The sequence below is a fragment of the Schistocerca gregaria genome, chromosome 1 (genome assembly GCF_023897955.1).
Source record: "Schistocerca gregaria isolate iqSchGreg1 chromosome 1, iqSchGreg1.2, whole genome shotgun sequence".
Taxonomy (NCBI): domain Eukaryota; kingdom Metazoa; phylum Arthropoda; class Insecta; order Orthoptera; family Acrididae; genus Schistocerca; species Schistocerca gregaria.
In genome coordinates, this window is record NC_064920.1 from 305,046,947 (window position 1) to 305,073,032 (window position 26,086).

A 26,086-nucleotide genomic window follows, 5' to 3' on the forward strand; every position below is an offset into this window, starting at 1 on the left:
CATTACCTTTGGACTAATGGTCACCGTCACCCTCAAAGTAGTTCCCATCCACATTTACACACCAGTCCCAGCACTTCTGCCACTGGTCAAACATTTTCTGGAAGTCCTGTTCTTTGAGGGTGTTTATTACCGCCAGCGATGCTTCTTGAATCCTCTCTAGAGTGTAAAACCGATGGCCTTTCAACTTGAGTTACAGTTTTGCGAATAATTCAAAGTCGCAAGGTGCCAAATCTGGTGAGTACAGTGGGTGGGGTGCAACCGCCACTTTTTTTTTTTTTTTTTTTTTGCCAAAAAGGTCGTGGTAAGCAAGGATGAGTGACAGGGCACGTTGTCGTGATGCAGCAGCCTGTTCCCTTAATGCCAAGGGTTGGACCATCATCGCCACACATTTTCATGGAGCTGTTGCAAAAAATCACAGTAGTACACGGAATTCACTGTTTGGTTGGGTGGATGAATTGTATGTGCACAATTCCCTTGGTATCAAAGAAAATGATGATCATGCTCTTCACTTGGCTCTTCACCTGTCTTGCTTGTTTGGGTCTTGGAGAGCCCGGGCTCTTCCACTGGGATGATTGTTGATTTGTCTCTGGATCATAACCGTAAATCCAGCCCTCGTCGCCAGTGATAACCCGTGATAAGAAGGTTGCATTATCAGATGCGATCTGACAAAGGTTCATGCACACAACACACTGTGCCTTCTGATTGGCAGTCAAGATCCTTGGCACAAAATTTGCGGCGACACAATGCCGAATTCACTAGTCAACATTTGTTGACATGTCCCATAACCAGTACCCACTTCTTCCGAAAAATCTTGAATGGTTTGATGTCAATCCACACAAACCAATTGTTGAAGTTTGGCAACAATGTCTGATGTTGTGTGGCTAATGGGCCTTCCAGTGTGAGTATCATCTTCGACGTTTGTACAGTCATCCCTGAACTAAGCATGCCACTCAAACACATGTGTATGGCTTATGCTCTCTCCCCCAAACACTTGCTGAATCATTACAAGGGTCTCCGTAGCACTTTTCCCGAGACTCGCACAGAATTTGATACACGCACACTGTTCTGTTCACGGATCCATTGTAAAATTGCCACACACCAAACACAGAGTGTTATAGAAATCACTGTGGACATGCAACATGTCCTCCCAGTGAATGCTACTCTGCACACTGATTCATCAGATATGCAGCTCTCGCCACCTACCGGTGCAATGATCTACTACTCCTACCTTCCAGATGGCAGCACCAGTCCCGAAAATTTTGGATTCTACCTCGTAGTTCTGTTGATGCAGTTGGCTGTTTACTCATCTTTTAGAGTAGACTGAATCCTTGATGTAAGTGAACTGCTCATTGTAATCAGTTGTGTTAATAATCTTCTCGGAATGTAACCTACAATTATGAGGGCATGCTGAAAAATAATGCCTCCCATTTCTTTGTGTGAAATCACTTTTTAAATAAAACAAAGTGTATTAATTTTCTGCGCCTTTATTCTTCATGACTACATGTTTCTTTCTCAACCTAGTGACCCTGGGGACAAACACAAGTCTCTCAGTGAGAGACCAGTTTATTGATACTGTTATTGTAAAATGTTTGACTTCGTTCATGGACCCACAACTCAAAGGCATCACATTATTGCAGATTTCACAATGCTCGTGGTGTCTGGCATTGTCATGCTGAATGAGAGGTTGTTCCATGTGTAGACAAACTTTTTGAATTTGTACTTTCAGTTTTTCATGCACTGATATAGTTACATTAAGCACCATCACATTACACACAATAATTTGGTACTGTCTAGTGGCAGATAGTTGCAACTTGAGTCAACAAAGCTGAAAAGTTGACCAAGTAATATGCAGGACATGAGAGTACAATAAAAAATTCAGAGCCATTGCTTTTCAGCAATCCGTCATATAAGTTAAGTTTAGTAATTATTTTCCAGTTTTTCAGTTAATGGCAGGCCTGAAGGTAACCACTCATTATGTTGTTGAGGTGCTGGGTAGCCAATAGGAAAATAAACTCAGTGCCTGAAGTACACAGTGAGTTGTTACCTTCACTTATTCCATTGTATTCTTCACTTATTCCATTGTATTGTTTGTATTCAGTGAAGGATTTTTCCTTTACCATTGTTGTTACTAGGTATAAGTACAATATGATTAGTAGACTGAGCACAACTATATTCCATGGAAGCATTAGCAACTTGAACACAGTATTTAAGTAACATTCAGCAGAAGCCAATTACATACACAAAGAGCTGTAACAACACACACACAGTGATCTGAGGCTGAGAGTAGCTTGGCTAGCTTTAAATAGACTGGGGCCCATGGCGGGCTCTGACAGTGATCTCACACACATGCGCACAAGTCTGAGGTGCCCTCTACAGATGATATAGCCCTGCTGCACATGCAGCCTTTTGAAAGTATGCACTCATGTCACTGCATTCCTCCTCTCTTAGGGAGATTATGGTTCCTGAGGTGGCATGCTGCAATAGGATCATACTGTCTGAAATGCTTTGGGTGTGGACGCATTTTGCGCCCACATTCCTGTGTCAAGCCACGTGGCAACACTGATGATGCCAGGGCTGTTTCTATGTCGACCTGAGGCATTGGCTCTGGTGACAGTTCCTGTGGTGCTGATGATACTGGTATCAGTGGTTGCTCAGGAGTGGATGGCAGATCCCTGATGATGGTGATGGAACCAATAAAAGAACTGCTGGTACAGTCACTGATGACTGATGCCCTTTCCCTCACAGAAATGGAGAACTGGTGGTAGTAGGTCATGTGACATCTGATGTGGATGGGCTTGAAGGTGGTGGTGTGACATCAGGGAGCACCTGGCTGTCCACACAAAGGTGAAGCTGATCATGGTGCCTTGAGCAGAGGCTGTCCTCTGTGCAGATGTTGCAGAGATTTCCCCCAGCATGACAGCTGTAAATCATTAAGGGTGTTTTCAAAACCTTGCACCCAGACAGTCACATCTGGCCAGAAGAGGTGCAGCGGCTGCATGGACTGATGTCCAGGTGGAGGACACAGGAGGTGTAGCTGTTTGCTTGCCTGGTACCTGTGGAGTAGCTCCACTGAGCTCTTCTTGTTGAACGATGTGAAATGGTATGAGGAGAGAAACAGATCTAAGGCACCATCAGATGAAGAGGTGGCAACATACTTTTTCATCTGAATGGTCACACTAGGTATTTCACATTTCCGTTGGATTGTTGGTGGAACAGTGATGCGAGGATGTACCTGATACAATGGGTATCACAAAATGCCACAAACTCTTGTGATGAAAATTGTGGATCATTATCAGACACTTAACATCGTGGGCAAGCCTTTGAGTGAAAAAAAAATGGATAAGGCTGTGAGGGTGGCAGTTGTGGATATGGAAACTCAATGAACAACATACAGAAAATGAGAATATGTGTCAATAGCAAATGGCGAACAGCCAATAAGCAACGAGAAAGAGGCCAGCGAAATCCACATACATATAGTCCCATCCATGTGACAGCATTAGCTAAGAAGATGACGATTCCTGGTGAGCTGCTTAATGCATGACACACTGTGAACAAGAGCCAATCAGGGGGGTATTGCCATCATCCAAATGAGGCCAAAACATTTGTCGACAGGTCAGTACTTGTGTGTGTGTGTGTGTGTGTGTGTGTGTGTGTGTGTGTGTGTGTGGTAGACCCAAATGATATGCATGTAATAAATGGAGAACCACTGAGAGGATCACCAATTGAGGGGCTGCGTGATCCATTTCTAAAAGCAGAACAGCATCCCAACAGAGAACTGATGTTGAAAGATGAAATAATTATGGAGGGGGTCAGACACACAAGATACTGAATCTTGTCAAACATGTTTCACAAATGTTATGACCTTCCAGAAAAAGAGTTCTGAAGCTACAGCATGTATGATGCATGGAAAACCATCAACTGTTTGCTGTGTGGTGACATCAAGGTGAAAACAAAGCAATTTGTCCTGATCAAATCCTGGGTCCAGACTAGTCAACAGGCAACAGCATTTGCATGTTGATTCATAGGTTGGAAATGAATCTCATAGTTGGCATGCTAAAGGAAAAGAGCCATTGTTGAATGAGATGTGCTGCTTTATCAGTTAACGATGCAGAAGGACCAAATAAAAAAACCAGTGGTTTATGGTCGGTGATCAGGTGGAATTTGATACCACAGAGAAAACATGGAAATTCTTCACAGCATATACAATGGCCAAAGTTTCCATTTCTATCTGAGAGTTCCTAGTTTGATAAGAAGTTAGTGTTTCTGAGACATAAGCAGTAGGCAGCTCGGAGCCACTGGGATATAATGTGAAGTGTCCATCATAGCAAGTGGAGGCATGGTTGGTACATTAATAAGCAGAGTGCAGACTGCGACTTGGTCTTAAGGGAGGGAAACATGGTTTCACAAGCCAGTAACCAGTGAAAATGAGTCCCTTTGCACAGCAATGGATGTAACAGCTGCACAACTGTCATTGCCCCGGGAAAATTTTTTTTAGTAAGTGACTTTGCCTAGAAAAACCTGAAATTCTTTGCCCAACATAGGGCATGGAAGTAGCAAAATAGCAGAAACATGTTGATGCAGGAGTTTGAGACCCTCACAAGAAACTTCAAACCCAAGGTAAATCATAGGAGGTTAAAAAATGTACATTGTTCTAAATTATGCTTCAACCTGGCTGCTTGGAGGACAGAAAAAAATGAGCATGGATATTTTGTAAATGTTTCTCAGTGGAGGCCCCAGAAACTGCTATGTCATCGAAATAGATTGCACACTCTGGCATGTCAACCTGCTTAGCTGAGTGGTAATGTGCTTGCCACCCAGGCAGGCAGTGGACCTGGGTTCGATTCCCAGCTGGGTTGGAGATTTTGCCCACCTGGTTAGCCACTTGGTCTTATACGCTGCTAGCTACAACCTGTAGAATCTGTGTGCTAGTTACAGGTAAACCATCAGCCATGTGCTGTGCGGTGACAGAAAAAAAAAGAGTATGGAGATTTTGTAAATATTTCTCAATGGAGACCCTAGAAACTACAATTTATCCAAATAGTTCACACAATCTGGCACAGATGCTTTAAGTTGTTCCAAAAAATGTTGAAAAATAGTGGAAGTGCTGGTGACTCCAAAAGGCAACAGCAAGTATTAATACAGTTCAAAAGGGGCATTGACAACTAACATACATTGTGACTCTGTATCTAAAGGGAGTTGTAAATAGGAATCTGACAAGTCAATTTTTAAGAAATATTGACCAGCCGCAGTATTGGACATGTATCCACTATGGATTGTGCATTCACAGAAACTTTAAAATCATGACAGAGGCATAACTGGCCTGACCGTTTCTTTACTGTAACTAAGGGAGTAGACCATTCATGTGATGTAATAGGCCAAACAACCCCAGATTCTAGTTAATCTTTGACGTGTTCCATGAGTGCAGTTGGAATCGGATGGACCTAAAGAAAATGAGGCTGAGCGAAAGGTTTCATAGTAAGTTGTGCTTGAAAATTGTTGGCACACCCCAACCAGTAGAGAACAAAGAGAAAAGCTCAGAACGTAATGCATCTAAGTGTGTATATGGCACTTTTTCAGACACAAAATTCACTTAATCTGAAATGATGAAGCCAAAGAACTTAAAAGGATCTAACCCTAAAAGATTCTCTGCACATATGTTACCTGCATCAAGAAATGGAAGTGTCTGGTCCACTGACTTGTAGGTCACTAGGGCAGAGAATTGGCTGAGAACAGGAATACTAAGTTTATTGTAATTTACTAATGTTATAACCTTTAATCACAATAATTGCATGGATATTCACACTCTCTCTTAGAAACAATAGCTGATCACATGATTACAACTCAGTCTCTCGTATTGGACTGCCGTGCCGTGACATGCGGCCGGCGCCGTTCGTAGCTAGGTGGCGCTCCCGCGCTCAGCCGATTTGCGGAGCGCCTCTATCGCCGTTTGTACGTACTGTCGTGGCGGCACTGTTAAATGTCGTGGCACTATCACAACACTTTTCCCCCCTTGAAAAAAAATAAACGCTCACTTCCTTGGAGACATGGACAGCGCGGAGACATCCATGGCCTCTTGTGAGGCCCCGAGGAGATCCCGCGCAGAGACACGAGAGTATGGTCGAAAATGTCCAGGACGGAAGCTCGTGCGTGGAATGTGCCTCCTGGATGAGATGATGGGTGAAAACTCCAGAGCAGCATCCATAGGTGTCATTGACCTGGGAGTGTGCTCCAGCGAGATGGCTCCCGGAGAAGGCGGCGTCGCGACTGGGGCCGGTTCCGGCGTACTCGGAAGCGGCAGCGACGGCGGCTGCATCAACACGGACGGTAGATCGGCAGCAGCGACAGGACTGGCGTCTCGGGCTGGTGGAGGCGAAGGATGGGGCGGTGGCACCGGCGTGGCCACCACTTGTGGGCGCATCTGGTCGTAATGGCGAACAACTGTGCCGTCGCCCGTACGGATTTCACAAAGCCGGCGGCCGCGAAGAGCCTTGACCACCCCTGGAATCCATTTAGGGCGAGATCCATACCCTCGTGCCCACACGTCGGCACCCACCGAGTATTTTCCCGCACTAGGGGACACAGTACAAGGCCGGACAGGGTAAAGCAGATGCAGTAGAGTGCGCGGTTGGCGGCCATGCAAGAGTTCAGCAGGGCTGCGATCACCCAGAGGCGTGAAGCGATAAGAACTCAGAAATTGCAGCAGGGCGTCATCTGTGGAAAAATCACTAAGGAATTTTTTCATCTGGCATTTGAAAGTGCGGACAAGGCGCTCGACCTCCCCATTCGATTGCGGATGGAAGGGAGGTGCGGTAACATGATGAATCCCTTGTCCAGTACAAAAATCACGGAAGGCCTGCAAAGAGAACTGAGGGCCATTGTCCGTGACGATTGTGGATGGAAGACCTTCTAGCACAAAGATTTTGGACAAAGCCAGCGTCTTCGCCGCAGTGGTGGGCGACGGACATCTAACAACAAACGGAAACTTTGAGAAGGCGTCAATCAACAGTAGCCAATAAGTACCGAGGAAGGGGCCAGCAAAGTCGGCGTGCACCCGTTCCCATGGCTGAGCTGGATCAGGCCACGGAGAGGGCATTGTACGAGGTGCCGCCAGTTGTTGAGCACACTGGCCACACGCAGCAACCATATGGGCGATGTCCGAATCAATACCGGGCCAATAAACGTGCCTGCAGGCCAGGGACTTAGTCCGAGAAATACCCCAATGGCCTCCGTGCAACAGTTTGAGAACATCTTTGCGAAGAGAGGCTGGCACCACGACCCGTGGAGATGCGCCATCCGTGGCCAGAAGAACAACACCATCACGAACAGACAGACGAAGGCGCAAGGCATGGTAGTTGCGAAGGGGATCTGATGCCCGGCCCTTGGTCCTGTCCGGCCAACCTCGTTGAACAAAACCGATCACCCGACGCAGGACCGGGTCCTGCGCAGTAGCCGACGCGACCTGCGAACCTGTAAGTGGAAAGCCCTCGACCGAACGACGTTCTTCCTCATCAATGTGGAAACAGAGGAGTTCATCACGATCGAAAACAGGGTCAGGCCCCATCAGCAATCGCGACAATGCATCAGCGTTGGCATGCTGGGCCGTGGGGCAATAGTGAATCTCATAATGAAAACGAGACAAGTATAAGGCCCAACGTTGCAGGCAGTGAGCTGCCTTATCTGGAAGTGACGCCGAGGGGCTGAACAGAGAGACCAGTGGTTTGTGGTCGGTGATGAGGTGAAACTTAGAACCATACAAAAAAACGCTGAACTTTTTGAGAGCATAAATGATAGCGAGCGCCTCCTTTTCGATTTGAGAGTAACGCCGTTGAGCCTCGTTGAGGGTCTTGGAAGCATAGGCGATGGGTCGTTCTGACCCATCCTCATACCGATGAACGAGAACAGCCCCTAGGCCATATTGTGACGCGTCAGTCACCAGAACTAAGTGCTGACCCGGACGAAATGTGGCAAGACAAGGAGCCGACTGCAAATGAGCCTTCAGGCAGACAAAAGCCTGCTCACACCCGTCGGACCAACAGAAGGGGACGTTTTTGCGTAACAGCTGATGCAGAGGATAAGCTACCGCCGCTGCGGATGGAATGAATTTGTGATAATAAGCAATCTTGCCTACAAACGCCTGAAGTTCTTTGACCGTAGACGGCCGGGGTAGAGCGTTAATGCCCGCAACGTGCTGACGGAGAGGACGTATACCCTCACGGGACAAGTGGAAACCAAGATACTCAATGGAGGGTTGGAAGAACTGTGACTTGTCCAGATTGCACCTCAACCCAGCCGAATGCAAAACCCGAAACAGTGAACGTAAATTACGAAGGTGCTCCGCAGTGGAGGCTCCCGTGACAACAATGTCATCCAGATAGTTTATGCAGCCAGGAACGGAAGCCGTGAGCTGTTCCAAAAACCGCTGAAAAATGGCCGGTGCGCTAGCGACCCCCAATTGGTAATTGCTGGTACTGATACAACCCACAAGGAGTGTTGATAACGAGAAATTCCTTGGAAGTAGCGTCCAGCGGCAACTGATGGTACGCCTCCGATAAGTCAAGTTTGGAAAAGAACTGGCCCCCAGCGAGCTTGGTAAACAACTCCTCAGGACGGGGAAGAGGATAAGTGTCAATGAGGCTCTGAGCGTTGACAGTGGCTTTAAAGTCACCACACAATCGCAGACTCCCGTTTGGTTTAGAAGCCACCACGATCGGCGATGCCCATTCGCTGGAGGTAACCGGAAGGAGAATCCCTGAAGCTGTTAACCTATCTAGCTCAGCCTTGACAGGGGCACGCAACGCCACCGGAATAGGGCGTGCCCGGAAAAACTTAGGGCGAGCCGTAGGTTTAAGTGTAATGTGGGCTGCAAAATCCTTGGCACAACCCAGACCAGCAGAGAACACGGACGAAAATTCAGAACACAATCCATCCAGCTGTTGATACGGAATGTCCTCAGATATGAGGTGCACATCATCATCAATGGGGAACCCGAACAACTGGAAAGCATCATAACCGAACAGGTTTTCAGTGCCCGCATGATCCACCACATAAAACGTGAGGGGCCGAACAACAGACTTGTAGGCAGTGGAAGCATCAAGCTGGCCCATGATAGGAATTCTAACTAATTAATGGAAAATCTCGTATAAAGATGTGAAACAATTACTAACAAAGAGATAGAGGGGCTGGCCAGTACTTACCTCAGCTCAGTACAGCCGATAGAAACACAAAAAACAACCGAAAATTTAAGTTCCTAGCTTTCGGAATAAATGTTCCTTCATCAGGGAGGAGAGAGGGGAAAGAAAGGGAAGAGGGGAAAGTGGATTTAGTTACTCACAACCCAGGTTATGAAGCAACAGGGAGAGGAAAACAGGGAAGGTAGCAAGGATGGAGGCATGGTTGTCAGAGGGAAGCCAAAGAATATCTCGTCGACCGGAACTTTATGGGACTGACACACAGAAGCAATGTGGCCTTTTTTCCTACATGAATTACACGTGGCCCAACGTTTTGGACACACTGCCCTGTCGTGCTGTACGAAACAATGGGGGCAAGAAGGAAGCGCGGAAACAACCGGCTTCTGTGATTGCTGGTTTCGCTGCGAGCGTTGCGGCCCAATGCGACGTTGTTTATGCGAGTGAACCGCCGCCACATCTTCGTTCTCCTGTGCAACAGGCAAATTGTCCTTGTCGAGAGTTGACTGTACAGCGCCTACATCACACCACGCGTCTATTTGCGCGCCAGCAGCGTGAGACACTTCAAAGGATTGAGCGATGCTTAGAACTTCCGACAACGACGGGTTTGGCAGTTGTAGGGCACGTTGCCGAACTTCTTTATCAGGAGCAAGCCGTAGAATAGCATCCCTAACCATTGAATCAGCATAAGACTCGTGATGAGTGTCTGTGACAAACTGACATTTCCTACTCAGACCGTGTAGTTCCGCCGCCCAAGCCCGGTAAGATTGATGGGGCTGTTTACGACACCGGTAGAACGCCATGCGGGCGGCAACGACGTGGGTGTTTTCTCGATAGTAGGCAGACAATAAGTCACACATTTCTTGGAAGGACAGGGAGGCGGGTTCCCGCAGAGGGGCTAACTGAGATAGCAGCTGATAAACTCGAGGGGAAATCCAAGATAGAAAAAACGACTTACACATAGGAGCGTCAACAACGCCGAAAGCCAAGAAGTGTTGCCACAAACGCTTCTCATAATCCTCCCAGTCTTCAGCGGCCTCGTCATAAGGAGGGAATGGAGGCGGAGAAGAGGAAGACAGACGATGAGTAAGCGACGTTGACAACGCCTGAATCGCTGCCGTCAGCTGTGTTTGTTGTTCAATGAGCGTTTGCATAAGCTGTTCCATGTCTGCCCCGTCACGAACACGCAAATCCACAACGCAGTGAAAATATCCCGACCTCGTCGCCAAAAAGTGTTATAACCTTTAATCACAATAATTGCGTGGATATTCACACTCTCTCTTAGAAACAATAGCTGATCACATGATTACAACTCAGTCTCTCGTATTGGACTGCCGTGCCGTGACATGCGGCCGGCGCCATTCGTAGCTAGGTCTGCGCTCCCGCACTCAGCCGATTTGCGGAGCGCCTCTATCGCCGTTTGTGCGTACTGTCGTGGCGGCACTGTTAAATGTTGTGGCACTATCACAACAACTAACTTTCATGGCACAGAGAGAAATGGAAGAGAGCCCAAGTCCATATAAGGTTGTGAGTTTAAGAAGGTTACCACAGATCCTGCATGCACTTGCATGAGCAGATCTTTATGAAAAACTGTAACATCAATGGAAACCTTGTTTGGCACAACAGAAATAGCTGATACAATGTTTATGTCCATATCCACATCAGCATTGTGTGCTGAATTTTTGCATTACAAACAGAAGCAATGTAACCTTTTTGGTGCAATTATGCCAGGTAGCCCAGTGTTTTGGGCTCATGGCTAAAGAAACAATAAGGACAGGATGGGGATGTCCAATGCGTACATTGCTGTTTACTGGCTTGTTTTCTTTGTTGGTGCGGCTGCTGTTGGGAGTGAGGCCGGCCGCCTTGATGCTGTGATCATTTGTGGATTGCCGTGACCTTGTCTCCCCCTGCAAAGTACCTGAAGTTTGGTGTGGAAGGGAGGGTTGGATTGCTGATATTTCACACCATGACTCAATTTGGTGGCATCTCAAATGACTATTCAATTGTTAAAACATTGATGAGAGATGGATTTTCACTTTGGTGAGCATGCTCTCACACCTCATGATCTGAAGCTAAATGAGTGATAGCATCTTTCATTTCTCGCCATCTGATCAGCATATGGCTCCTTATGCACTCAGACATGAAATGACAATGATGACTTAACGCATGGAGTTCAGTCACCTATGCTCGATAGGATTGATGCGGTTGCTTCCTACAGCAATATAACTCAGCCTGGGATGCAATAACATGGGTGCACTTACATTAGTATTTTGAAAGAAGTTCACACATCTGGTCAAACATTAAAGAAGACGGGTCCTGCAAAGGAGTGAGTTGACAAAGGACGTGATATATTCTTGGTGACATCCAAGAAAGGAACAAGGCATGACATAAAATAGTGTCAGTAATCCCAAAAGTTTGAATGCGTTGTTGCAGACATTTTTTGTATGCATCTTATTCCTCAACAAACTTGTTGTATATAGAAGAGGAAGGCGAATAGGCCATGGGGGCTGCAGAGGGCAAAACAGTAGGTGACACAGACTGAGGAGTATGCCGACTAGACAAAACACAAGCCACTGATTGAAGTACCCAAGTTTGATTGTTCAGTGCTTGTGATTGGTGGTGCAGTCCCATGGTGAATGATTCTTGCTGTTCGACCAACTGACATAAAATAGCCTCTGTAATACCATCAGCCACCATGAGAATAAATTTAGAACCAACCAGAGAAGAAATTTGCATGGAGAACAGAACCACATTTGTTGCCAGTTGTGTTGTATTTAGTTATAATTACATGACCAGTAGACTGAACACACCTTCATTCCTTGGAAGCATTAAAAACTTGAACACAGTTTTAAGTAACATTCAACAAGAACCAATTATGTGCACAAAGAGCTGTAGCAATACACAAAGAGAACTGAGGCTGAGCAAAGCTTGCCTAGACTTAAACACACTGGTACACTGGTGCCCATTGTGGGCTCTGACAATCATATATTAAGATTTATTGGGAACTTGCCTGTTCTAAACTAAATATTTATAATGTTGATTTTATGATAAAGGACTTTCCAGAATGTGTACATTGAACAAGCACCTGCTTTAATTATGGACTTAATGTGGAGTGTAAAACACTAGATAAACATACTAAGTTTTCAGCTTTCACTCATTTTCTACTTCTACATCTACATACATACTTTGCAAGCCACTGTATAGTTCATGGTTTATTGCAGCCATAAATGGAGTGAGTGAAAAATGACTATCTATAAGTAGAGAGGATATAAAATGTAGACTGGCAATGACAAGGAAAGTGTTCCTGAGGAAGAGAAAGTTGTTAACATCGTGTATAGATTTAAGTGTCAGAAAGTATTTTCTGAAAGTATCTGTATGGAGTGTAGTCATGTATGGAAGTGAAATGTGGACAATAAATCGTTTGGACAAGAAGAGAATAGAAGCTTTTGAAATGTGGTGCTACAGAAGAATGCTGAAGATTCGATGGTTAGATCACTTAACTAATGAGGAGGTACCAAACAGAATTAGGGAGAAGAGAAATTTGTGGCACAACTTGACTAGAAGAAGGGATCGGTTGGTAGGACATGTTCTGAGGCATCAAGGGATGACCAATTTAGTATTGGAGGGTAAATATCGTAGCGGGAGACGAAGAGATGAATACAGTAAGCAGATTCAGAAGGATGTAGGTTGCAGTAGGTACTGGGTGATAAAGAAGCTTGCACAGGATAGAGTAGCATGGAGAGCTGCATCAAACCGGTGTCTGGACTGAAGACCACAACAACAACAGCTCTTCTTTCACTATCTTCTATTCCCATAACAGACTGGTTGTTGATGCACTGGATAGAAGCCTTTGACCTGCAAGAATAGGACCAACAATGACTGGAGAGAATCATTCAGTGTGACAGAAGTGGAACACTTTCACAAACTGCTGCAGATTTCAATACCAGGCCATCAATAATTGGCAGCATGTGAACCAATCAACAAAACGTCATCAGTATGGGTTTTCAGAGCTAAAGATCCACTCATGTACCCTTGATGAATGCACGACATGAAGCTTTATGCATTGCCTGGGCTTGTCAACACTGTCATTGGACTGTTGATGTTTGTAAACATGTTGCCTGGTTGTATGAGTCTCGTTTCAAAATCAAGCTTACGGACATGTACGGGTATGGAGACAACCTCATGAATCCTTGGACCGTGCATGTCAGCAAGGAACTGATCAAGCTGGTGGAGGCTCTGTAACGGTGTGGGGCATGTGCAGTAGGAGTGATATGAGACCCCTGATATGTCTAGATATGCTTCTGACAGTTAAGCTTCCTATCTGATCACCTGCATCCATTCATGTCTGTTGTGCATTTCGATGGACTTGGGCAATTCCAGCAGCACCCCACACACCCATAATTGCTACAGAGTGGCTCCAGGAACATTCTTCTGAGTTTAAACACTTCCGCTGGCCACCAGATTCCCCAGACATGAACATTATTGAGCATATCTGGGATGACTTGCAATGTGCTGTTCAGAAGATATCTCTCCCCCCCCCCCCCCCCCCCCCCCCCCATGTTGTACTCTTACAGATTTATGGATAGTCCTGCAGGATTCATGATGTCAATTCCATTCAGCACTACTTGAGACATTAGTCGAGTCCATGCCACATCCTGTTGTGGCACTTCTGTGTGCTTGTGGGTGCCCCACATGATATTAGGCAGGTGTACCACTTTATTTGGCTCTTCAGTGTAAAATAGCATGATGAGAGTATTGCCTTGCTACTGAGCATAAGTGTTATTTAAATGTTTCTACAACAGTTATGATGGAATCAGCTGATTGGTAGAAATGTCCAGTTATTAATCTGAGTTCATGAGTTCACCTAGGTGAGTTACTTACATCCATATAATTTTACAGTCAGACTCAATTTCAACATTGATAGACACAATATTTTTGTTGATTTCAATGAACACTCCCTGTCTTATGCTATCTAATCTGTGTTTTTGATATATGTTTCATGTCTCATTAAATATTTTGGAGCTTTCTGCTTCAGTTTTCATCCAGATCTCAGTTCTGAGGATCATTTGAACACAAAAAGTTTCCCAGAGAGCAGTAAATTCAGGAACTTTGTTGTGAATGATTCAGCATAAATTAAAATTTTGTAGTCAGTGTCTTTATTTTTACATGATCTGTGCTAGCCTAAAAAAGCCCCATGTGCTGTCTGCAAGTACTCTACTGAGTAGCCACTTTCTGTATGTAGTGCACCCTTGACATATCAAGAGGAACCCTACAGTTCTCCAACTCATTACATAGATTCAGAAATTTGCAGCCAAGATCATCACAGATTTGATGGAGCCTCTGGTTGAGACCCTCCATTTGAGCCCAAACCAAAGGACCCTAATCAATTCTGGATATGATACTGGCAAATTGTGAGTTCTGTGGGCACCCTGTGAGTGATGCCATTAGCTTTCACCACTTCCACCAGCCACCTGTAGAAACTGAGAATGGCCTCAGAACCCAAGCAACTGGTGTCATTGGTACTGACATGAGCAACAACTTGCATGTGACTGCACATTGCGCCTTCAGTAGCCACAGGAAGGGCTCCATCATATCTCTGATGGGGCCCCCCTGGCAGTCATACCAATTGCACAGTAGATTTCTTTCCAGTGCTGGATGCTAGTTCCACTCTAAGGCACATTTAACAAGTCCAATAACTAGCAGATCCATCCCACTGTGCGTCTGGTTGGACAATGCTGAAGGAGTGGCCACTTATCCACTAGCATGGTGAATAGGTGACACAATTTGTCCAACCCCATATGAACTCTCCACCTAGAGTGACATGAATGTGTTATAACCTGCCACTCACTATGCAGTGAGTGCAGATTTGTTGTGTAGCAGAGCCCTTGGGCAAAGCAAGCTCCACCTGAAGTGTTGTAAGAGACACCACCACATACTGAGGCAGCAGCTTGCAGACAGCTGTTCATGGCCAATGCTGTTTTTAGCTGTTTGCAAACTGTGCCAACTCCTCCTGCATCACCATGAATGTTCTTCTAGGGTGCGTTGTCTATTTGACTTGAAATACTGCAAGACATGTTCATTAGTATTTCAAGGATGGTTTACAACAGTTGTTTGGGTGGTTTCACTGTGATGACCTTGATGTTGTCCCAGCTTAAAAGGAAAATCGGACATGTTTTTAACTGACCTGCTTTACATTACATGCAGTAATGATGGTCTGTGACCAAAATTGGTAAAAAAGTCTTCTGTGCTACATTCTCTATTTGACTTGAAGCATTGTGAGATATGTTTGTTAATATTTTGAGGATGGATTATGATAGTTGTTTGGATGGTTTCACTGTGATATCCTTGACATTATATCAGCTTAAAAGGAAAGTGGGGTATGTTTTTAATTGATCTGCTTTACCTCACATCCAGTGATGATGGTCCATGACCAGTACCCGTAGATTATATATAGATTAAATAAAACAGCTGATGGTTAAAATGCTTTTTCTAAAGCAACTGCATTTTGTTTGATTTTTCATCTTCATTTATCTTTGTATCTGTATTACATGGAAAATATCTGCACAACAGTGCAAATGTATGTAGTATACATTATGCATCTTGTTAAATAACTCACAGTACTTTGCCACTGACAACAGTAATGCCCACTTTACTCTGCACCCTTAAACTTACATTCAGTTTCAGTTGGTCCTGTATCAGATTTATCTTTTGAGCAGTGGTGGGTGATTGTTAACAGTGATGTACAGCAGTGTGGATAAGTTAACTGTTGAAGAATTGGCCAATATGTGTTTTGTGCATGGGTTTCCATAACGCAGTGCAGAAGCAGCACAGAAAAGATATGCTGAGTCGTCCCCACAGTGATGGCAAACACATCCATTACTGTTGTATCTAGACATGTGTAGATAACTGTTTTGTGTTGTACATTTTGATGATTGCATATTACAGGCTTTTTCATTGTTGCGACTTTTTTTTTCTTTTTATAAAAACAGAGGTAAGGATAATAAAGTGAGCAAATCACTTATGTTCTTACTCTGTAATAAGCCACCAGAGACCAGTGATCTCTTATACCAATATAATTAGAAAATATCCCTGAACGAAATTTGATATTTTGCAGTGAAGTTTGAGTTCACCTTGTATAGTTACAACCAAAGAGGTAAAGCAGCTGTTGTAAATAATGAAGGAAGCAATTATTGTCTTGCATATTGGAAAGGGGATTATATACTTGTGCCTAAATTCTGGTTAACCAAGGTGTATGAGTCTTATGTAATTGTTTTTAACCAGCCACAAGGGGGCAACCAGTAAGAAGAGGACTGGGGTTAGTTTTACTACTTGTTACCCACCCTTGCTCTTTCTCCCTTCCTCTCTCCTGCCTTCCACTGTTTCCTACATATCACCACCTTTTCCTGCACAATGCTCCCTTTCTAAGTCATCCCAGACCTTTCCTTTACTCTCATACCAACCCTCCCAAAATAACTGGTCACAAATAGCCCCCCCCCCCCCCCCTCTTTCACTCCTCTGTATGTGTATGAATGTGGGAGGGTTGTGTGTGTGTGTGTGTGTGTGTGTGTGTGTGTGTGTAGGCAGATGTGCACAGTGATTTGAAATTGGGTGATTATATTTCCTCATTTTAACTTTAATGGTATTGGTTTGCTGAGAGCCTGTGTTGTGTGTTGATGGATACAGAATCATGGTACTTTCATGCCTGGTAACTTATTTACCACTTTTTGAATTACATTTAGTTTTTAACTAATTTGATGCTGTACTTGTTTTATGTTATTACCTCTGATATAGTCATCTCTGTAGGTTTATTAGTGATTTATTTAAATTTTATATAACAAATTCATTGTGTTAACTTAATTTTTGGTGAGATTATTAGTAATTACATTATCTTTGTGTAGCAAGAACCTGATGAACTGTAGGCTCACTCCACAAGTCTCAGCCATCTATTTCCCTGCTGTATAAAGCATTGGGGTCCATTTAATGTTGATATTCATCCTAGCTAGACATCCCACATTTTATCCTAGCATGTACTTTTGTTTCTTCCTCTTCCTTGCTTTCTATATAAGGGGAATGCTCGCATATTAATCTTAAACTGGGTATTAACAATAAACAAATCCTTGTAGCTCCATGGCATTTGTGTGGTTGTAAAAATAGTCTTAAAAGTTGAAGTTGCGTCAATCAGATTCAAGTTGCATTTGTCAGTATGTGAGCAGCAAACAATTAAAACGGATGGTATTATTGCATCTCCTGTAAGTTGTGAGGTACATTTTGTCATTCACTTTCTGGAAGTAGGTGGAATCTTTGTTGCTGAGATTTAGTTTTGACAGAGTTGTGTTTATGAGGATGGGGTTATGAGTGATGGTGTTATGAGGGAGTGGTGCAGAAAATTGAAAGCTGTTGCACAGATGTGCATGACAGAAGTGGTCAGGTAGACCTTCAGATGAAATTGTGCATTCAAGATGTTGGCTCACGATTTCTGAATTTTCTGAAGATGTTCCTCAGGTTTCTAGAATAACCCCCTTTAACATTGTCACAGAGGGAGTAGGTTATTGTAAGATTTGTGCTTGGTGGGGGCCAAAATGTCTTAACTGATGTTCACAAAACTGGAAGAATGAGTTCAGCCAAGACATTCCTTCAGTTGTACCATCAAGGGCGGAAAGGGTTTCTCTACAGAATCATGACAGGGGACAAGTGTGAATGCAGTATGTGAACTCTGAAACAAAGGAACAGTACAAATAATGGATATGCTCACATTCTCCCAATAAGCCCATAAGGTTTTTGCAGATGGTGTCACCCACAAAATGATAGGTAAGTTTTTTTTGGATTCCAGTGTAATTTTGGCACCAGATTTCACGAGAGTAACTTGTGAGAATATTATGACGTCATAGGTTTATTGTGAGACACTTACAAAATCCTGAAGTTCAGTCTTAAACAAAAAATGTGAGATATTATTGAAGGAATCAGTCTCTATCGCAACAATGAGTGACCTCATATTGTGAATCAGTTGAAGGAAAAACTCATTCTTTTGGCTGGGAGGTATTTCAACATCCTCTCTATAGTCCAGACTTGGCATCAAGTGACTCTTATCTATTTTTCAACATTAGATCAAGGATCCTGTCAGCAACTGGCTGAAGCACCAGGCAACACTGATGTTTGATGAAGGGATAATAATGTCAACATGTAAGCACAGATTGTTTATAAAAAATATCTGTTTTTCCATGTTTTAGTAGCTAACTGGAGGTTATTTTAAGAACAGCCCTCATTTTTGCTAGAGTAGCCTATTGTCTGAAACTCTTAACTAAATGACTAGCTCAGTCTTCTTTTCTTTGGCATTGTGATGACTATGTGGAGTCTGTGCAATTCCAATAACTCTTCAATTTTTTCTAATCCTCCATTATTTGACATTTTCCCTGATTAAGGGATCTGTCAATTTCCCTTAGTATTTTCCTGTCAAATGTTAATAGTTTCTCATCTGACATTCCAGCAACTAGTAACTTTTCATATCGATTTCATTTTATTACAATTATTCTCTTTGTGTGCTATTATGACTGTCTAACAAAGCTTCATTGTAGAATGACGCAAATGGTTCTAACATATTAATTGAATTTTAATGAAACTGTTGGGGTCACATATAGTAAACAGCTTTTGCACACTTTGTACTCTTGCAGTCTTGATGCTGTTTGACTCATCCTTCAAATGTGACAGCTAGATTTTTCTTCCCCACTTAGGGGGATGACTGGTTTCTATGTTCCTGGTGGTGGAGAACGAGTTGTTAGTTGTTTTACCGGTGATAGTGGACTTCATCCTGAAAGAGACCAACTCTCCTACCTATAAGAGGTTTATCCTTTCGAACTCGGAACCCGTTCACTATATTGTTTCTCCAGGCCATGCCTAATAAAATCTTGCCATAATTATCTCTTTCCTTATGTAAGGGAAACAGCTCTTTATCATATATCCTGCGACTGAGGGGAGTGGTACTAAGACTGTGAGCTACCATTAGACATGAGCAGAGCTCAAATCTCAGTGTGGCCATAACTATAGATTTATTTATCATTTTGCTAAACTGCTTAAGATAAATGCCAAGGAGTTTCCCTCAGAAAAGAGAAAGACTGATTTCGTTGTCCAAATTGGATGTATCCCTCATTTGTAATCTCTTAGTGTTGACAAGTTACTGAATCCTAATACTCCTGTATTCCTGTTTTTCTTTCCTTTATATGTCCTGTTGAAGATTTCTCTTGACTTGTACATTATTCCTTTTTTTGTATTTAATTTATTTACAGAATGTCGCTAGGTCTACAATAAGGCACTTCTTGGATAAAGAATGTGTATCTCAACAGTTTCCAGAGTGGACAGTAAGAGTAAATTCAGTAGACAGTGGGATGTGTGAAGAAGATTTAAGAGTAATTTTGACAGGACCGCAAAAGCCACCGACATTACTGCTTCCAAAAGTGGATTGCATTAAACAGCTGCAATGGGTAAGAAATTAATAAACTTTCATCAGTTAGACAAAATGTGCTGACTGAGCAGTCTTATTCACTTTCACATACTGATTTCATATGTGTTACTTCGTTGATGTCTTTCACAGAAGACAAAGTGGTTATTGATGGACTTGTTTTTCTTTATTCTATACTATGCAAAAATATTCCATTATGTATGCTGAGCACAGGAGTCATTGTGTAGGCAACATATGTGCTTCCATTGTAGTAAAAGTGGCAGCTCAGATAAAAGAAAGTAGAACAATAATTTTGACTTTCCAGAAGTTACCATTATTACATGGCATATCCAAACAAGGAGACAAAACACATCAGTGCTTGTGATAGTGAAAATACTGCCATTTAAAAAGGTGGAACCTCCACAGTATTGACATTAACTTCAAGTAATTTCTCTGTTGTGTCAGTTCTTAGGTCATTCATGACTGGCAAAAACTATCGTATCATAAGATTGTGTCTACATTTTTGTGTAATTTATAGTTTCTTAAATCATTTCTGAAAATGACTGCAGATTTCTTTTTGTGTTGAAGGTTCTAAACATACACAATACTTGAATATTATTTCATTATCATCGGATTGGACCATTTGTATACTTATAAAATTATACCAGATACAACAACAGAAAAAAGGCAATACTAAAAGGGTAACATTAAGTGATTGTAAGATCACAGGTTAATGCAAGTGCGAGATAAGCCATTGCAAATGTGAAATTTTGGTACATTAATAACCAGTCTAACAACCAGAATGTTGAATGCAAGCATGCAAACATGCATGCATTGTGTTGTACAGGTGCCAGATGCCAGCGTGTGGTATGGAGTTCCATGCCAGCTGTTCTTGGTCGGTCAATACAGGGACGATTAATGCCGGTTGTGGATGACACTGGAGTTATTGTCTGATGATGCCTCGTATGTGCTCAGTTGGAGACAGATCTGGTGATCGAATAGGCCAAGGCATCAGGTTGGTTACTTTGTAGAGCATGTTGGGTTACAACAGTGGTATGTGGTTGAGCGTTATTCTGTTGGAAAACATCTCCTGTAATGCTGTTCATGAATGCCAGCGCAACAGGTCGAATCACCAAATTGACATACATATTTGCAGTTGTAGCACATGGGGTGACTGTGAGGAAGCACCTACTGTTGTACGAAATTGCACCCTAGACTATAACTCAATGTGTAAGTCCAGTGTGTCTAGGCCGCTGACAGGTTGGTTGTATGGCCTCCTCCTAACTCCTGACCCTTACTAGCAACAATGCCTACACAGCCTTCATCAGAAAACACAACAGACCTTAACTCTGCCCTACAATGTGCTGTTTGACATAACTGAAATCACAAACAGTGGTGGGATGGGTTCAGTGGCTGCAAGGTTTTTGGCTCTGAGTTGAGCTGTCCTGGAGAATGTAACAGTTTGTGTCTCTGTGGTGCCAATTGCTGCTGAAATTGCTGCAACTAACACTGGATGATTCACCAAATCCACATGTCGAACACAGTGGTCTTCCCTCTTGGTAATGCCCCTTGGCCTTCCAGAAGTCAACCCTCTTGTGACTGTACATTCCTGTGACCAGTGCTGTTGCACTCATGTACAGTGGCCACATTCCTGCCAAGTCTTTCTGCAATAACCAGTAGTACAAGTTTAGATGCCAACTAGTTCCACAGGCGATGAAGAGATTGAAGAAATGTATTATGATATAAAAAAATTATTCAGATCATGAAGAGAGATAAAAATTTAATAGTCACAGGGGACTCGATTCGATAGCAAGAAAAGGATAAATTTGGGTTTGTTAAGTGCCAAGGTCGACTCTCAAAGCGAAGTATTTAGTAATCTGTGCAAAGGCATGGGTGCTTTGAAGACTGAGTTTGATGCTACAAGTACTAAAGTAGGGAATTTAAAAGTAGATCTAAAAAATGAGTTGACAAATTCTTTAACCATTCATATAAATTATGTGTTTACTGACCTTACTCAGAAACAGAATGAGACATTTAAAGAGTTATCGAACAGGTTAGAACTTAACATTGAGAACAAATGTAATAATGTAGAATCCAAACTTACTGAAAAGTTAGGATCTTTTGAAAACGTGTACAATATTAAGTATAATGATGTAAGACATGGGTTGTATAATTTGCAAGAGAGTGTAGATAAAGAGAATGAGTTAATACCAATCATTCACTCACAAAATACAGGTGTCAGTACATGAGTAGATATGGAGAACGGAATTTAAAAGAGAAAATAGGCAACTCTGATATTATAAATGTATTGAGTTTGGAGGAACAATTTGGAGAAATTATAGACCCAAAAGTTACTGAGAGAATAACATCCAGGAAAGTGTCATCTATTCCTTCTTCTGAAGTTAATGATACCAGGAAGGGTATGGACGACCTGTGGAAAGAGATTAAGCTTATCCAGGATGAAGTAGAAAAAAGGGATTCTTCACTTAGTGTTGTATTAACTAGTGAAGCTGTGACTGATTTACAATGGGGAGCTAATTCGGGGTTATCTAGACAATTCCCTATATTTACGCCACACGGAGATGTACATCTGAGCCATTTCTTAAAATGGTTTCACCAATCATTACCAAAAAAATTGGGAAGATTCTAAGAAGATCTAATTTTCTGTGGGAGAAGCCTCAGAATGGGGTACAGTAAATATCGAGAATTTTTCCTCTTGGGGAGACTTTAAAAAGAAATGTAAAGAAAATTGCTGGTTACGAGTGCACAAGACAAGTTAATATCATATCCATGTGACCCGGGCGTCCCCAGGGACGTTAACATTCTGAATTAACGGGCAGAGTGATAACCGTCAGATCCCAAGTTGTTTTCGGTGTTACTTCCAAAACAGTTTTCCTGCACTGATTTCCTTTAAAATCTATAACTATGCTATAATCTTATTGCTTAGAAAACTGAATTTGACCATGAAATAGAGACCAACTTACGAGAATCACAGAAAAAAAGGGGTGATATCTCTATGAACGAAACTGAATAAAGTAGTGTATTTGTGGAAAATGTAATATGATGTGACTAATTGAACTATTGTTATACCGAAGTGTATAGCTTTTCTATTTTGTACAGAGTATTTCATACCTCCTATGAGATGTGATATAGATGGGAGGGTTTGTATAAATTTTTAAAGGTGTGGGTATAGTAGCTGAAAGTTTTATTTACAAGAACACATAAATCATGACTAACACAAAACACACATCACACCTTTCAAACAACACTCACAAACAAGTGTGACTGATTCCTCTTCATTTTCCGTTTCCATAGAGTAGCTGAGATTTCCTTCAGGGACCTCAAAGGGTGAAGGTGGAACAAGTCCGTTCTGTAGGAGATGATTTAATACCAAACCTCCTCCGGCATCTCACTCAAGTACCTGGGAAGTAGGGATCCTGGGGTAGGGGGGTGGGAAGGGTTACCTGTCTTTAGGGCTATCTCCTTTCTCTTCTTCAATCCTGGCAACCACATCTACTTTTTCCTTTCTTACTTCTCAAGTTGAAGAACTGTCTATCTTTTTCCTCTTTCCGTATTCATAAACTTCTATTGCCGAAGTACTTCCTTATTTCTGTGGTTACGAATATCCTACATATTATCTTTACATAAGAAGGCCAAAGAATCAGACTACACGAACACACATTTACATATTCACTTCTATGCAAACATTAAATTATATAAGACAAATCCTGTCACGATGTGAGAACCACCAGGAGTTGTAGGGGAAAAGGTGTGTACCTAGGGAATTATGCATGCATATATGGGGACGGTTCTACATCGAATACACATAAGGAGAGGTGCCCATACATAACAAACAACTATAAAATGGTAATGAGCAAAGAATAAATAAGAAAAAGGTGTGAGCAACGTCAGTGCATTAAAAACTCTGATGAATTGAAAGATAGTGGGACATAATATCTATTGAAAGTATAGAAGTTGATAAGTAGAGGAGGACTCTAGGGGATGAATGATATATTAAAGAATGTATGTGAAGTTTAAGATGTAAGTCTATCTTTACCAGAAGATAACTATGGTACACATAGAAATGTATATTTGGGTAATGAATCGTGAGGCCTGCTCGGAAAGGATAAGGGGGCCAGTCGCGGGAAGAAAGCAGACGTGGCTGTCGAACGGCACCGACAAGTACCTGTCAAACAATCCATAGAGGTTTTAGTCCATGTGTAAGGAAGAACCATGGAGTTTTTATGTGATTCTGTGCTTATTGTGTCATTGACTATCATTATGTGAAACAAGAAGAGTTGAAACAGTACTATTGTGGACTCTTGACTCAGACTTGGTAGAGGCAAGATGTTTTTTCAGTCTCTTTTTCTGAAAGTTATAGTGTCTAAGCAGACTTTCTTTCAAATGTAAAACAATTTCTTTCTAACATAAGTAGTGGGTTTTATTTGGATACTTCTCGAAGTATCTTCTGAACCACCCATGTTTGGTGCAGAGTGGCACCGGGTTAAACACTTCAGGCCTCAGTCTCACTCATACTGTTATGGAACAGCACTTGTCTGGGAATGCCTTTTCAAACTGTTTATAGGTGTGACATTTTTCCACCATGTCAGTGGCCCACAACAAGAAGTCGCCCTGTGTATAGTCTACCACAAAGTGTACCTTCTGTGCTTTGGTCCAGTTCCTTGAAAATGTGTTCTGGAAGGCTCTTATGAACATGACTGGGTTTGTTCACTTACCTTCAGAAGGAAAGATCCGAAACTGCCTGTGTCATAATAAGCCTTCATCCGCGAACAATATAAAAAGGTGTGCAGTGCTGCACACTGCTGGTGTGGCATTGTTTTGATGTATTGGACAATATTCTGAATTCCTAAGTGTATCAGGGACAGAACTTGGCAGCACCTGCTGCATGTTATAGTTGTGATCTATTTCACCTGTCAGGTTAGGATTCAAAATGTTGATAAATGATTAGTTATCTCTCCTATCTGTTGACACTTGATACCTTGGGGATGAATGTTCCCTTTCATTTTCAGTGTTAGTCCGCAATTTTACCACCATTACTTTCAACCTCTGATCTCTTTCACTTTTAGTTCTGCCTTCTGTACCTTCATCACATCCTCATTAACAGATGCATAACCCTTGTGTTCCTAGACTACCTTCTGTGCCTCGGTCTAGTGTACCAGCCTTGGCTCTATCCTTTATTTCCCTAATGTCCTTATCTGTCCTTGATTGCTCCTTTCTGATGAACTGAGTATTTAAACTTAAGCTAACTGGTTGCAATTACAGGTCTTGCAGCTGTTCAGGTAGACCTTTGTACACTGTTTGCAATTTGTCAATGGTACCTGCGAGTGTATTTATATTCTGGCATAATTGTCACTGCTCCTGCTGCATTTTTGTCTGAGCCTCAGACACCTTCAATTTTCTGTGAACTTTTCTTGTGTCTCACCTGTTAATGACACATTTTGGCTTAAATTATTTAAATCTTGTGAAAAATCAGCAAGCAGTTGTGTTTCTAGATCTTTCTCCATCAATTTATCCAATAATTCATTTTAAAGATCAACACATGAATCTTATGTTAAGTCATTGAACTGTTATATTATATGGGTTTAGAAAGCACCAAGAGTTTGCTTTTGCTTCTTGATCGGTGTTTCTGGTGTGTACAATGCACCCTATCTGATCAAGTTTGCATTAGGTGGGCTACTATCATCATCATACCATTTTGAATGGTAATGTTAGTATCATCTGTGTCCATGTTAATTGAGTAATGAAACTCGTGATTGTCACTGTGACTGACATTTTCAGTTTCAATTTTATTTGTTTCCATGTCCATGATGGTACCATCTTGTACCCAACTATCCAACAGTGGACTTTCAACAATGTGCCTATTTTGTGTACTGATTTGTCTTTAATTTTACAAAATGACAAATTAAATGAATACTTCTGAAAATAAAACATTTTGTTTGTAATAGTGAAGATACCACTACAAATCCTATTCAGTGGTGCTTTGCTGATGTGTATCAAAATACATTGTTTGTGTAGCTCAACTGGCACGCATTTCTCTCCCTAAAACTAGTTTTCACATTTCTTCTCTGCTGTTGGACATGAAATGACAAGCAGATGACTATTGAAATTGCTCCACATTAGGAGCCAACAATTAATTGATATCAGTAATTAAATAAAAACAAACACAAAGAGTATGAAATTAAGGGGTCATGTATTAATGTAGTAGATTGCTTATATGATGAAAACAGGAAAGAAATGTATTTATTTCACTGCTGTTTACACAAACCAAAACAAAATTATAGATCTCAGTGCTGATTTGACTGGCCATATACATGACTCAGTTATTAAGAGGAAGGAGGGGGGGATGAATAATCTCACCATTATTCGTTATCATTCGTCATGTACTGCCGTTGGCGGCAAGCACTATGTCTGTATGGCACGTCACCTTGGAGCTGTGTGCCACAAGTCA

General features: G+C 42.3%; 1 protein-coding gene across 4 annotated transcripts in view; it reads left to right on the forward strand.

Annotated features, from left to right (window-relative positions):
• Window positions 1-26,086, forward strand: part of LOC126342701 (citramalyl-CoA lyase, mitochondrial-like) — a 178,632-nt gene that overhangs the window by 83,339 nt on the left and 69,207 nt on the right. For all 4 annotated transcript variants that reach the window (XR_007565155.1, XM_050001878.1, XM_050001879.1 and 1 more), the window contains exon 4: window positions 19,466-19,660. Coding sequence is in view for 3 of the 4 variants with exons in the window: in XM_050001878.1 (XP_049857835.1) it covers window positions 19,466-19,660 (195 nt within the window). In the remaining variant the exon portion in view is untranslated. The remainder of the gene's footprint in view (window positions 1-19,465; window positions 19,661-26,086) is intronic.